The sequence below is a fragment of the Leptonotus elevatus genome, chromosome 15 (assembly GCF_054856555.1).
Source record: "Leptonotus elevatus isolate MCC_2025b chromosome 15, RoL_Lele_1.0, whole genome shotgun sequence".
Classification (NCBI taxonomy): Eukaryota; Metazoa; Chordata; class Actinopteri; order Syngnathiformes; family Syngnathidae; genus Leptonotus; species Leptonotus elevatus.
In genome coordinates, this window is record NC_141253.1 from 20,346,852 (window position 1) to 20,363,051 (window position 16,200).

Below are 16,200 nucleotides of genomic sequence, written 5' to 3' on the forward strand. Positions count from 1 at the left end.
TGGAATGCTGCAGCAGGTCTCCGGCTGCTGGTCAGGTGCTCGCGGGGCGTGGAGGCAGCGGGGCCGGTCCTTGGCTGGCACACGTCCAGCTGGAATGCTGCCCGGTGATGCATGCGCGGCCTGGAGGCGTGTGGTCACCCTCAGCGACCACGTTTCTCCTTGCTTGATGCGCGCTTTGTGACGCGCGCTGTGGCTCAAAGGAAGAAGCCGTGTGGTGGAGGAGTTGCAGGAACGAGAGAGTCCTTGAGCAGTTCAGGGGAAAGAGAGTTCAGGAAAAAAAAGAGAAGTTCCTTCACACGCTTGGTTTTAAAGCTATGTCAGCAGGGGGGTCGGTCGGAGTCACACCCCCTCCGTGCGCATGAAACAGACTTGGTCGACTGAGACCAAGCTGTTGGGATCAGAATTGACAAACCAGATGCTTTATTTATCATTCTAGAACACATTTCAAACATTACCGTGATCATAAAGTTATTGAATCCGCTAAGCTTACTAATTAGCTAAACTTAGGTGGCTACAGAAATTACACACATCATTCATTTGAGATAGACATACAGGTTGCGTACAAAGATAAACAACAGGAGTTATTTGATGTCAGTCAAGTACATAGAGTGTATGTCCCAAATTATGTAGACTTCAGATTAATTAGGAGCGGCAGGATTCTTGAGGATAATCGATAGTGACCGTTGGAGGGCACTGTTGTACCATACACCTTCCACGGGGCATTGTTTCCCAAGAAAAAAACACATGGCTAATTCCTGTGGATAGGCCAGACCATAAAAGATGGTCTATGGACTGCTTATCAAACAGGATTTCAGGTCTGTCGGAGCTGTGGTATGCGTTTCCTGAGGGTTATAAAACGAAGTCCAGTCCCTGCTGGAGGGAAACTCAAAAGAGTCCTTTTGAACAGAAAACACAGAGTTAAGACACGCACACACATTCCCCAGGGGGAAATGTTTAAAAAGGCACATAAAATGAAAACATTTAGGGTGACGGGCAATATTCGTTACACTGCCCTCATGAGCCTCCAAAGGTAGCGTAGAATATCTGGTGCATTCTTGTAGAGCTTATATGGTACTCCATTCGGACCAGGGGCTGATGCTGATCTCGCGTGTCGTACTATGTTCTCTACTTCCTTCCATTTTGGAAGGTCAGTGTCCAACTTGAAATCAGGAGGTTGAAGGCGGTATGTCACGAGGGATAGATAGCTGTTCGTGCCTTTTTTGGTCACAGTAGACCCTTTGTAGATGTTGTTCCAGTTCCTGTTTTGGAGTTTTTAGGGTTCCGCTTTTTTTTGGGGGGTGAAGGAACTTGAAGGGTTTTTTGTAGAACCGTGTTCTTGTGCGTTTCTTCCTCTTACGACGTTTCCTCAAGTTCTCAGCTCTTCGCAACGTTGTCAACCAGCATTTGATGTCCCCCTGGAGCAGCATGAGATCATCTCTCTTTTCATCAGAGGCCTTCCTCCACTGCTTTCTTAGCTGCCTTCTCTCTTTCACCAACATTTCAATCTCTTGCTGCCTCCTGGATTTAACTGTTGCTGGTGTTACTTTATCGCTTCTTCTTATGTTCAATGGCCAGAAACGTTCCCACGTCGTAGTTGGCTTCGGCTGGACTAGGATTTCGAGAGAAGACACACGGGTGGAGTCTCTGGTCGACTGGAGAGTGCTGTGAAAGGACTGCCCCCACTCCTGAATCCGACGCATCGCCCCTCAACAACGAAAGGGAGATCCGGATTGGGATGGATTAAAATAGGCAAGCACGCAAACAATTGCTTTTGCATTTGGTGAACGCGATTTTGGCTTCTGGGGTCCATTTAAACAGAACCTTGAATGGAGCCACTGAATCCAGTATATTGAGGCTGTGTGAGTGGAACCATGAGCTGAGTTCCTCTGTGAAGTGGGGATACAAAGCTCATCAAAGGCATCAAAGAACTGACCAGCAGTGAGGGGGGTTAAAAATGTTATGTCTTGACTCAGGAACGGCAGATTTAACAGCAGAGGCAGGGGGAAAACCAACATCAAAGCAAACAGCCATATGATCAGATATCACATTTTCCACTATTTTTTAGATGTGAGACCACCGCGAGACCATAAATAAGAACCAAGTCTAAAGAATGACCTATTTCATGTGTGGAGCCAGACACACACTGCACTATATTAAATGAGTCAATAAGGCTTAAAAAGTCCTTATCCAATGGTTTTTCAGGACAGCACACATGAATATTAAAGTCCCCAATAAGAAGGATATTATTATATTTTAGCATGATTTCGGCAAGAAGATTTGCAAAGTCATTTAAAAAGTCCTTATTGTATTTTGGAGGTCAGCAAATGACACAGCACAACACAGTGACAGTTTGGCTGACTTCAAAGAAAGTGGCTTCAAAACTGTTAATCAATGTGGTAAATAGGCATTGTTTACATTTAAAATTGTTTTTACAAATAGTCGCCTTCCTCCACCTCGACCCGACGTCCTTGAAGCGTCCAAGTAAGCATAGTAAGCATTCACCGGCGACATTACAGGCAGAGGAAATCCAAGTCATTGGAAAGGAAGAACTCCCTCCAAATAAACGTTTTGTTTGTCAAATTAACAAAATGAAGAAAAAAATTTTGTTCAGATGAGGCTCACAGATGCAGATATAACATTACCATATTTTTTGGACTCTGAAGGCCTTTCTATACTTGCACCCGAGGCGACGTCGCAGACGTCACGGCGGAGTGCCGTGCTTGCGTTTAACTTCATACCTGTGTGCAACCCTTGCATTTTCACTCGAAGCCGGTGTTGTCGCAGCGGCTTGTATTGGCTAGGACGCCTCAGAGTGGAGTTTCATCAGCATTTTATAGCCAATTCTGGAAGTTGTTTTAGTTTCTGAAACGTATAACAAAGCAAAAAAAAAAGTATTTGGCTACCATTTGTGTGTCTTTATAATGCCTTGAGTTGGCTCGCCCAATCCTGGTCCTCGAGGGCCGGAGTCCTGCTGTGGTTTTAGATGCTTCCGTACACCAACACACCTGATTCCTATAATCGGCTCATCAGCAAGCTCTGCCTGATAACGATCCTGATCTTCAGAATCAGGTGCGTTGGAGGACGCAAACATCTAAAACCTGCAGGATTAGGCAAGCCTGGCCTAGAGCTTGCATCATATAAATGTTTATAGTAACGTTTTAAATGATCATACCAAGCGAGGAAGCTAGTAACAATTCTTTAATGCCAATTTGCAACGGTTACTGTCGACCAAAACCACTCCAAAACACAGCAACACACTAATGTGCGTAGTTGGCTATCAAAAAATCAGTGTTGCCTTCATGGCCCGTCCAGACCATGGGAAACCACACACAATATTAGTAATGATTAATAATGATCAAATAATAATCATTACTAGAATTGTTATTTATATTAGTATTATAATTATTAAATAATAATTAGTAATATTAATAATTTTTACAATATATTTGCACACCTCCTTGCACAGCCTCTTCCACTGGATCCATGTTTTAAAAATGACCGTATTGCAGAAACTATCCAGGGAAGGCTTGACTCCGCCTTCTAGTGCTGTCACCGACTTAAAAAAAAAAATCGAGTTGCCTATCGATTATTCCATCGATTAATCGCCCCGCCCCCCCAAAAAGTGTAATTTGTTATAATTTTTTTCCTCAATTTTTTTCATATATATTTTTTTTGTCAACTAAGGTTGAGTTGAATTTAGTGGATAAAAAATACTCATTGTTCCTTGTCTTCTGCACACATGCACATATTACACCAACATTAGCCTATGCTAAATGATTAATAATCGTGATTAGGATTAGCCCTGAATAAACTCGAATCACTTACTAATTGTACTTTTCCTGAAAATCACTTCACAGTCCAACATATAAAAAATGCAATTTGATCAAAATATTAAATGGTAAATGGAGTGCTTTTAAGTAGCGCTTTATCCTTATCATATGTTTACTAAGCCAGACTTATTTGCTTGTCTCGTTCAAACATTGAGTTGTCAAAGCCTACAATGGCCATTGACGCAGCATACTTAGGTTTTTCAAATAACTAATTTTATGCCCCAGGATCCTGTGCCGTCACCCTGATGTTTTTCTACGTTCCATCAAATCCATAAATGTCACAAATTGAGTTTGTTTCTACCGCCACTGTCCGTGTTTGCAAAGTGCAAACTCCCTTGCGTCTGTTAAGTGGATTGTGGCCAACTGGGTCAAGTTGGCTCAGTTATTGCACATTTGGTGGCGTAAAACCGTAGTAATAGTCCTTATGGCAAATGCACACTAGCTGCACGCTACTTGGAGGAGTGGAAAAAAAAACTACCACGGCGGGGTCGGCGGAGTCTTGCTCTATGTTTAACATAGTAGATACCACCTTCCTGTTGCTACCGCACGTAGGGCCACTTGCCATCTTACGTGTGCCAGGCCGGCGCCAGTAAATTAATTAAGCTCTTTTATTTGTTTAGCGATTTTGACGCGGATTGTTACAAACATAAGACATGTAGCAATGCTAATTTTCTCCCTTTTCAGTCTAAAGAGACCACAAACAAACCCTAAGAAGCATCTTAGTTAGTAGTGGTGAATGCCGGTTGGAGTCTGTCAGCAATAAGTGACCGTGCGGAAACATGAAATATTGGTTCCGGGCCTCCGGCAACTTCCAGGTGCCACAAATATGTTTTTTAAAATTATTAAAATAACTTCGGCACATGCATTTTTGCGTCAACCAATTTTTGTGGTCAGCCCAACCGACTAGGTCAACTTTTTTTTCCAGCCCTAACGCCTTCACATCATGTGACTAGACTGACCAATCACGAGTGATGCTACTACGTCCAGCCATCTACACTTGACGGGAATTTGTAACGTCTGCGCAGCATGCGTCATAGCTTGCGGCCCAGTTACGGCGCTCATCACGGCGTCGATCATGTGATGCACTGTGGTAGTTAACGCCCAAGCGAACGCAGGAGTAAAGTAAGTCACACTGAAGGATAAGTTGCACCAGTCAAAAATGCATCATGAAAAAGGAAAAATGTCACTCTGGAGTGAGTCACACTTTTTTGTACAGTTATTATAGAAAAAAAAAGATAGAGATCAGTCGAGCTCGGACTCGCAGCCAGGGTCCCTGTTCCCTATTCATGGGGGCGTTTGGAAATACACTCTAAGTGTGCACTCTGATCGTTCGGAAACTTGGAGCATTGTTCAAATGTCTGTTGACTTGAAAGGATAAAAAAAATACCCTACTTCTGTATCTAAATGGCGCAATTGTGTTATGGTCACTACCACAGAGTTAATGAATATGTTGCATTTTTTTATTTATCTATTATCTTTTTTTCTTTTTTGCCCACAGGCATTTTTCCATGACCCTCCCTGCCAGTTTCAGAGGGAAAACCGCTACTCGACCAGATTATGAACACCAAAACTCCAGTTTCTACGCAATCTCTGGTTTGATATTCAACATCTCTCCCAATTTTTTACCAATCTTTTTGGACTGGGCTGTGTATATTTGTTTGTCTTTTTCCCCCAGATTAACTACTCCAAAAGATTAATAACTGGTGATTTCATTTTTGGGGAAACATCATTGTGTTGTTGCTCCTGCTAAATCTTATAAAGTCTTATACCATTATGATTTACTCATGTCGATGCTGATTCCGATATTTTGCAGGGAGAAATTCAGATGATAATCTGTAATCCGGCAATTATTATTTTTTACATACAGGTAGTCCTCAATTTACGAACACAATGGGTTCACAGAAGTTCGTAAGTCAAATTTGTTTGTAAGTCGAATTACATTAAATTTTGATTAAAAATAAAATGTTATGAAATTATTTTTTTAAATAAAATAATAAAAATATGTAAAACATTTCTAAAATGAAACAAATTAAACTATATACTGTATATACTTTATATACAGTACATAAATTAGATTTAAAACAAACATTAACAGACATGAAAATCCCTCATCTTTTGGCGAAATTTGCCTTTTTGAAACCTACATGAATCGTGCATATCCGATGAGAAAATAATTCGGGGGGGTTTAGGCGACCAGAGTCAGGGTATCAGTGAACTTCGGATGGGATGGGTACTGAAGACAGCACCGATTCACATTAAATCAGACGGTGACATGTTCTAAAGCACGTCTTAAGTTGTAAATGTGCGGGAGTAGATGTGTTCAATTCTCGATGTGTTGGTAATTTTCGATGGCGCACTGGAACGCAGCAGTATACGCGCAACCAGCGTACTGATGTCACCCACTCGAGCTGGGTTTCATTCACACTGCATTTACAGGTTTGGGTGGAAGCAAGTGAGATTTGACCGCGGACAAGCCAAATGAGAGTGAAGCTTTGCGGTTCCTAGCATGTTTTGGTTGAGCGTAGTGCCCCACCTGCGTGAACTTTTCGGTGCTGAGGCCGAGCGGCAGCTGGGATGTCGCCGCATTGGCTGCCATATGCGGGGAGCACCACCACGTCGCTCGCCTCTCCCCTGTGCGGAAACAGCATACGTCCGTCTTCAACCACCGATTCGATTCATGTTGTAAGGTGTGTAGCTTTACCATTCTTACAATATATTATAGAATTTTGGAACAATACTTACCACATACTTATACCATACATTTATAATTTCATGGGTAACAAAATCTTGTGGCCAACATGTAGCACTTACAAGCATTACGTACCGCATTGGATACATACATTAAAATGAGTTTGTGACACTTTAGATTTGGCATATTCTATATGCGCTTTCCATGTTAAATGTTCATCAATAATGATACCTAGAAACGTAATTTCATTAGTCCTTTCTATTTCTATGCCTTGCACAGTCAGTGTTGCTTCAACATCCATATTTCTACAACTGAAAATCATCGATCTGGTTTTACTAATATCAGCATTGAACCACTTCATAATATTCTTCAACTCTTTCCCTATTACTTGTACTACATTATATATATTTTTCCCGGCATAAAATAAAGTGGTGTCATCTGCAAACAAAATATTTTGAACAATTTTTGAACAATTTCGAAATGGTTGTAATATCATTCACATAAATAAGAAAAATTACCCCAGAATTGATGCCTGAGGCATCCCACAAGTTACATAACTGTGTTTTGATTGCCTACTATTGAATTCAACATATTGTTTTCTATTTTTTAAATAACTGGCAACCCATTGATGTGCGACACCTCTTAAACCATATTTAAACAATTTATGCAATAATATTTCATGATCTAATGTGTCAAATGCTTTTTGTAAATCTACAAAAACGCTCACTAAAACATGTTTTTTATCCATGGCTGTGCAAATTTCTTCAGTTAACTCCATTAATGTTATGGTAGTTGAGTGATTGGAACGAAACCCATATTGGCTATTACTTAAAATTTTATGCTTGTCTTAGAATTTATTTAGTCTTATCGCATACAATTTTTCCAATATTTTAGAAAGCTGTGCTAGATATTTTAATTTGTTCTGGGAAAATTTCTGTTATAAATGATAAGTTGCAAATGTATGTTAAAGGCTCTATAATCACATCTGTGATTTGCTTTATCAGTGACATATTCATGTCTGTGTAGTCGTTAGATTTTTTACCAGCAAAATATTGAACAATGTTCAAAATGTCACCAGCTTGTCAGCCTCAAGAAAAATACTGTTAACATTGTTTGATATGAAATTTTGTGATAATCTTGGGGCAATATTCACAAAGGAAAAAAAAGAAGGCTTTGTGCATGAATTGTAATATTTTTACAATATTTATTATATGAATGTGTGGGTGTGGTCATGAAAGAATTATACGCATTATTTAAGTTGTTTGTATATACGTGATCCCAGTTCTGCCACTTCAAATCTTCTTTTAAAAGTTCTACTGCTTTTCTAGATGTGTCTAGTATTTATACTTATTTTTTCATATATTGGAAATACAGGGAGATGATCACTTATGTCTATTGTAAATATACCACATTTTATTTCATGTATGTTTGTATATCTATTATCCAGGATTAGGGCTGGGCAATAAATCTAAATAATTCAATACATCGTCATTTTAAAAATCGAATAGCTGAAAATTTGCTAAATCGTGAACTCGAATTTTGTCTTCTGGATTAATAAAAGTTTTTATGAGTTGTAATTTTGCACATGTGGCAGAATGCTGGATGGGTGGTTTACAAGACATGTTTACAATAGCTACCAACTACTTAATTGTGGCATTTAAGAACAAACTATGAATGTTAAATTTATGAACTAATTTTGTATTAGTATACATTATCGTTGTCTGAACATTTTTGCACAGGAATTATTTTTGAATAAATGAAACCTTTCAAATAAATGTTTGTTGGGTTCATTAGATTAAAATCGATTAAAATCGTTATCGTCCTGAATGACTGCAAAAATCGAGATTTATTTTTTGGCCATATCGCCCAGCCCTATCCAGTATAGAAGCACTGTGGGTAGTGATCCTTGTAGGTTGAGAAATAATGGGGCATAGACCAACAATTTCCATGTAGTTCTTAAAGTCATTTGTATTGCCCGAATCTATATTGAAATCACCTAATCATTTGGCCAAGATGGCTGCCTCCCAGGGCGGGCCGGTGTGTGAGAATCCTGAGTGTACCTAATTAATTGGCCAAGATGGACGCTGCCCTGGATGGGGCGTAGGGACAAGAATCCTGGGCAATGGGCTGGGGGCGCGGGTCGTGTTGGGGTGGGGGGCGCTACTGGCTTCTGGGGCTGCTCTCCGGCCGGTGACCCCTGCGAGGCCCGGGGGTTGTGCCTTGGCGCTGCCGTGGCCTGGGGGGTTGTGCCTTGGCGCTGCCGTGGCCTGGTGGGTTGTGCTTGCTCTGTCCTGGCCGGGGTCGACGGCTCCCCTCTTTGGTGGATTTTGGTATTAGTAATGGATTTAAGAATGATATAGACAGCTGTGGAAAAAATTGAGAGCCCCAAAAAAAGATTTTTGGGGGGGACCATTTTTAACTTCCTGCAAACAAATGCTCTAAATGACAATATTTTGAATTCAGGATTTATGTTGTCAAATATTTTATAGAATAAAACAAAAAGGTTTATTTTACTCAAACATATATTTTGGAACCGCAGTTTTTGTGAGGATCCATTCCAGAAAGTCTGGTTAAAACCAAATTGTACCAAATCTGTGAAGCACTTTTTATTTATATATAAATAATAAAACTTGCGAAATTTAGCCGACAAAAATCATTGAGAACTGAATCAAGGACAAACCAATCTACCACCGTACTCTAAATAACAAAACCAGATAAACGGATCATTTTGCAGCACTCTCTAATTTTTTCCCAAAGCTGTACATAATGTTTATTTTGATTTTTTTGATTGTTGCCGTTCCTGAACATGCTTAACTCTTTGACTGCCATAAACGTTAAATAACGTTTAGTAAAAACCTACGGAGAGGCGCCAAAGACGTTAAAAGATGTTCACTATGTTTTTTTTGTTTTTTTTGGGGAAACGGGTAGAGGAAAGCCTTGGGCAGCTGTGCTGAAAGTATCAAGCAGATCTAGTGATGATGATGATGATGGTGACTCCCGAGGTTGACGCGAAGTTGGAAGCGTTGACGCGCGACGATGGTCACGTCATAAAGCCTCACCGGCTAGCGATGCTAACGCCGGAAAACGCGGAGCACAGCCGAGTACTTCTGCACAAGCGGACATTTGATCGGACGATGGAGAGTACCCCGAGTCCAATGCATATTCATCGGAGGAGAGGGTACAGTCTGATCACGGAGAAGACACTGGTTCTGGACTACGATGCCACCATGAATGGAGTGGATAAGATGGATCAGAACATCTACCACCCAGTATAGGAACTGAAGGACATAAGGAAGCCGGACGTAACACCACCGTAACGTAACCGTAGCATGATCCTGATAGTAGACTTGATGGCAACACACACTGCAGTATATACTTGCTATTCCCCGGAAAAAACGGCCGGCAAGAAAGTGTAGCGTCTGCACGCGAAGAGGCAATCGCAGTGAAACTAATCTGTTGTGCAAATCCTGTTGCGTCTCCTTGCACACAGGGGAGTGTTACACAAAAAGAAAAACTATAGTTGAAACATCCACATAATTGTAAATAGTACCACAGTTGCACACATTTGTAAATAGTTTGCCAAATTGTTACACTGTTGAAGGTAAATAAGCGTATTTTGCTATCAAAAAACACTTTTTCATTCTTGGTGGTAGTGTTTTATAGAAGTAAAGCACTATTTAGGTGTTTGTGGCATCATTCATGGACAAAAAGAAGTGTAAAATTCACTAGAGTGCATGAAATAATATCGTTTCACTAAAAGCTTGATTTCTCCGTATTTTGGTCCAAAACAAGCGCATTTGGGTGAAACTAACCATTTTCTATTGTTGATTACTAAAGAACGGAATAAGGTAGAAACAAACTTTTTTTTTCTGATGAAAGATGAGAGTTCAATCTTTCATTTGGTGTTTCCATAGTCCAAACAGAAAATTTTCTGTGGACCTTGAAAGATCAGTCAAAATGCTTAAATCGGCTGGCACTCGCAGCATCCCTTTTCTGAAGATAAGTTAAGATAGGGTATACAAAATATTAATAAATGAGTTAATATGAAAAGATAGTTTGTTCATGATAACAAACATCAGAGAACATGTTAATCAATTGAACATGATGATGTGTGGTCACTTTACAATAGGGTATGCAAAAATATTATTAAATGAGTAGTTAATATGAAAAGACATTTCATGATAAATATTATCAAAGAACATGTTAATCAATTGAACATGAGGATGTGTGGTCACTTTAGAATAGGGGTTGAAAAAAGATGAGTAAATGAGTTAATATGAAAAGATAGTTTGTTCATGATAACAGATGATTTGTACACATGGAAATCTAAGTTGTGAATGATAAAAACAGCCTACAAATACTGGTGAAATCACCAATGTTCAACTTTGGAGTGGATCTGCAAAAAGGTTTGCATTAAATACCACACCAGTGGGGCCTTGACTTCCAGGGGCCCAGATGAGGAGCTGAGCTACGAGGACAGTGAATGTTATTCTTCAATAGTTGCAAATTATTAGCTCATCATGAGCTTAGAATTGATCATCATGACATCATGGAGCTGGTCAAAACTCTGCTTTCAGTTTGTGACAAAAGTTGAATGGAGACAGGGTTACGCGGGCAAGATTTACAACGTGCAAGTTTAATGTACAAAGTATAGAAGAGATCATGTTTATTTTATATGAACAATGGAATACTGGATAAAAGTGTCGGCATGTGCAAAGATTGTCAACCGCGAGTTTGGCCAATGTACGTACACGCTTGATGAGACGGCATGGATCCGCGGTGTTCAACCGCACGCACGGACAGACAGACAGGACTTCTTCCAATTAAATCGGCCACAACTCGACCAGAAGAAAGTTAATAACGACCTTAATAACCCGGTTTATTGATAAAGACTTAAGCCATACTGCGTTGTGGAGAATGAGGGCTTTCAGGACATGATAAAAACATTAGCGCCCCCGATATGATGTGCAACTACTAGACTCTTGTCTGACACGCCGCAGTGAGGTCAGTTGCAGGGAGCGGCGTGGGGTGACGTCCAGAGAGAAACCACGGCCCCCCCGCCGCAAGATGTCCTGGTCAGCAGACGAAACATCAGTGAACGGTGGCACCAGCTGACGACCCTGCAGCTGACCTCAAAGTGCACTGGAGGAGGTGCAGCAGGCAGCTAAGCAGCTAAACCTGTACTATTCAAATGACAAGTATACATCAACTTATGTATGGGTACTATACAGGAACTGACACTATCTAAAAAGAGTAAATGTACTAGAAAGAAAAATATATTTATTAGTAGTTACAACTTATGTGTGTAGTATTTTATTAGGCAGATGCATGTTAAAACAGCATTTTAAAAGACTAAAAAAAGTTACTAATTTGGTCTGTAGCATGTCAGAACATTGCATATGCAAAAATGTTGCTCACTGTTTTCCAACATAAAAGCAGATTTTTGCAAATGTGAAAATTACAAGATTTAGATCATTTTAAATTAACTCTTTGACTGCCAGACGTTTTCAGAAAAGGGATGCCGCCAGTGCCAGCCGATTTAAGCATTTTGACTGATCTTTCAATGTCCACAGAAAATGTTCTGTTTGGACTATGGAAACACACGTACGACCAAATGAAAGATTGGACTTTCATCTTTCATCAGAAAAAAAAAGTTTGTTTCTACCTTATTCCGTTCTTTAGTAATCAACAATAGAAAATGGTTAGTTTGACCCAATTTCGCCTGTTTTGGACCAAAATATGGAGAAATCAAGCTTTTAGTGAACCGATATTATTTCATGCATTCTAGTGAATTTTACACTTCTTTTTGTCCATGAATGATGCCACAAACACCTAAATAGTGCTTTACTTCTATAAAACACTACCACCAAGAATGAAAAAGTGTTTTTTGATAGCAAAATACGTTTATTTACATTCAACAGTGTAACAATTTGACAACAATTTGGCAAACTATTTACAAATGTGTGCAACTGTGGTACTATTTACAAATATGTGGATGTTTCAACGACAGTTTTTCTTTTTGTAACACTCTCCTGCGTGCAAAGAGACGCAACAGCATTTGCACAACAGATTGCCTCTTCGCGTGCGCCACTTTCTTGCAGGCCGTTTTTTTCCGGGGAATAGCAAGTATATACTGCAGTGTGTCATCAAGTCTAATATCAGGATCATGCTACGGTTACGTTACGGTTTCGTTACGTCTCGCTTCCCCGTGTCCTTCAGTTGCTATACCGGGTGGTAGGAGATGTTCTGATCCATTTTATCCACTCCATTCATGGTGGCATCGTAGTCCAGAAACAGTGTCTTCTCCGTGATCAGACTGTACCCGCTCCTCCGATGAATATGCATTGGACTCGGGGTACTCTTCATTGTCCGATCGAATGTCCGCTTGTGCAGCTCCGCGTTTTCCGGCCTTAGCAGCGCTAGCCGCGCTAGCCGCGCTTAGCCGGTGAGGCTTACTACGTGTTCATAACAGTCACGCCAAAGCTTCCAACTTTGGCGTAGAGCTCGGATTCATCATCATCATCATCATCAATCTGCATTGGTCGATGCCAACTCTCCATCGCCCGATCGAATGTCCGATTGTGTAGAAGTACCCGGCCGGCTATTGTGCGCGTTTTCCGGCCTTAGCAGCGCTAGCCGCGCTAGCCGCGCTTAGCCGGTGAGGCTTACTACGTGTTCATAACAGTCACGCCAAAGCTTCCAACTTTGGCGTAGAGCTCGTTGTCATCATCATCGTTGACATCAATGCGCTTTTTAGTATTGATTGATGCTTTCCGTCTTTGAAAAAAATGCTCAAGCGTGAGCTGCTTGCAACCGGTTGCTTGGGCAGCCATTGTGGGCTTATTCAGCCATGTCTCCTCAACACTCTAGCTCCGCCTCACGTCTTCTACTGACGCCCACGGTGGGCGGCCCATCCAACCTTGTGCAAAGAGAGTCATCGCTGCCCTCTAGGGGCCAAAACGAGTCTTTGACTAATCAGATCTGCCTGATACTTTCAGCGCAGCTGCCCAAGGCTTTCCTGCACCCGTTTTTGAAAAAAAAAAAAAAAAACATAGGGGACGTCTTTTAACGTCCTCGCCGCCCTTCCCTAGGTTTATGCTAAACGTTTTATAACGTTTATGGCAGTCAAAGAGTTAAACAAGATCAAGGGTCCAAGTTCGGTCCTCGAGAGCCCCTATCCAGCCTGTTTTCCATGTTTCTCTCCACTAACACACCTGATTCATGATCAGGATCCTTATCAGGCGTATTCTTCTCCTCCTTCTTCTTCTTGGTAAACAATCTCATTTTTGGGGACCTAAACATTTACAAAAACTCACCAAACTGCACACTCCTCGGGCTCGGCGAAAAATTTGATATTATGAAGTTGCCATAAGAACATAACATATAGCGCCCCCAAGCGTGGAAAAATATGCACCAATCCCGGCATGTTTGACCGAAGGCTACAAAAATTGGCAGGCACATGAAGCGCCTTGAGACACACACAAAAGTCATTGGAAGCCATATCCTAAAATGTACAGGAAGTGAGCTATGAATTTTTGAATGCCCAATTTTGGCCCATTTTTGCACATTCACTGTAGTCATTCTTTTTGCCCATTTGCCAACAGTTTTGAACCGATTTACTTTTAACTTGGCATGGATCATCTCAAGCCCTGGGACAACAACTGGGGAAAAAATCTTGACTTTTTGAAATACTATATGACGGGGGCGGGGCTTCAAATTTTGCCTTTAATATTTCCTTCATCAAAAAAGAGGAAATGCTTTATAACGCTGCTGTACAAGCTCCAAAAAATGCCAAACTTCTCATGGCCTGAAAACATCTATATGATAATATTCAGTTATAGATGTAGCGCCACCTAATGGTGACAAGAAATGTCATACTTTACATTTGTATCTATTGTGTCAAGCTTGTTTGAGGGATCCAGTTAAAATTGTCAGAAAAGCTTTAAGATGTTGATCATGCCCAACACCAAATATTGTAACTTTTCGCCAAAGGGCGTGGCCGTTACGGTCCCACAAAGTCTGATGATTCACCATGACAATAAAAGCTGCGTTAACTTGACCTAAATGATCCTATCTTTTCAAAATTTCACACATTTGATGAGTCCATGTCTGAATACATCTACAAACTTATATTTATTCGTACTGATAGAACCGCCTACTGGCAATTTTTTTTTTTTTTAACATTTTTTCTTCTACTTTTTTCTCCAACCACGTTAACTGAATCTACCTCATATTTACTCAGAAGAGTGTTTAGGCCTTCATGATGTCATAACACGAAGTTTGTGAGTTTTCGCGAATCGCTGTGGGCGTGGCATGGTACTGTTTGCCAAGAAAACAACGCCAATTTTGAGGGCCTAAACATGCACAGAAACTCATGAAACTTAGCACACACATCTGGCCTGGCAAAATGAGCATGTTTTTATTATGTATTGTGCGATTTTTACATAAATTACTTACTAGCGCCCCCTAGAAATTTGTAACGAAGCAGCCCCGGTTGTATGTTTAAGCAAGATCTACGAAGAAAAAAAAAATTATATGAGGGAGCTTAACCTACAAAAAAGTCTCTTGGACCCATATGCTAAAATGAACAGGAAGTGAGTTACAAATTTTTGAATGTCCGTTTGTTGCCGGTTTTTGGACATTTACAGGGGGCATTGCCCATTTCTCCTACACATTTGATCCAATTGACTTCAAACTTGGCCTGGACCATGTCAAGACCTAGGTCAACAAAAGGGGGAAAAATCTTGAATTTTCAATATACTATATGATGGTGGCGGGGCATAATTTTTTGTTTCATATTTACTTTTCCATGAAACACGAAATACGTAATAACTCCTCGGTACATGCTCCAAAAATTCCCAAACTTTACATGTATGTTTATAGTCACGACCTGAAGGTATCCCTATGACAATAAACAGTTAAATATAGCGGCACCTAGCCTTTGGGGTCGACAAAAAAAAGTCACCCCACACATATTTTTTAATATTTGTACAAAATGTTGATACTTTTGTAAGTGTGATAACTAAGTCATTTATGATTTTTTTTTTTTTACTTTTGACCACTCTACTATTTATTTATTCATTTATTATATCCTGTATGGAAAATAAAAGCAATATTGTGCTATGAGTAAAACTAACGATGATGTGTATATATGTACTTTAAAATCGGGGCAACTCATTGCCAAAAAATGAAACGGACGCTGATTTTGAGGGTCTTAACATTGAGCAAAACCTCATTGAGCTTTGCACACTCATCACACCTGGCAAAATAAACTATCCATAATATGTAAAGGTTTATTATGCCATTTTCAAATAAATTCTACTACCCAAACGCGGCAGTACCCCAACGTGCAAGTACCCCAAAGTGGCCCGGGCTGCGAGGGCCCCTGCAGCTCTAGTTTAATTTATTACTGCTAAATTGTGTTATAGCAGAGGTTGGCAATCTCGGTCCTCGAGGGCCGGAGTCCTGCAGATTTTGGAGGTTTCTCACTTACAACACAAGCTGATTCCACTGACACGTCTAGGAAGCAGGTGGATCGGAGCGCGGGGGGGGGGGGGGTTATCATTTCCCTCTGCTCCATCTCACCTGCTCCTGATTTTAATGCACCACACACACACACACTTGTATATACACTGCGTGGGGTCAAACCACGGTGTAGGGGTAGAGTTGGCCAGTCGGCGA

General features: G+C 40.6%; 1 protein-coding gene across 8 annotated transcripts in view; it reads left to right on the plus strand.

The window, feature by feature from the left end:
* The window catches only part of mvb12ba (multivesicular body subunit 12Ba), a 101,002-nt gene that overhangs the window by 50,341 nt on the left and 34,461 nt on the right, over positions 1–16,200 (plus strand). For all 8 annotated transcript variants that reach the window (XR_015097187.1, XM_086095847.1, XM_086095845.1 and 5 more), the window contains exon 7: positions 5,329–5,423. Coding sequence is in view for 7 of the 8 variants with exons in the window: in XM_086095847.1 (XP_085951973.1) it covers positions 5,329–5,423 (95 nt within the window). In the remaining variant the exon portion in view is untranslated. The remainder of the gene's footprint in view (positions 1–5,328; positions 5,424–16,200) is intronic.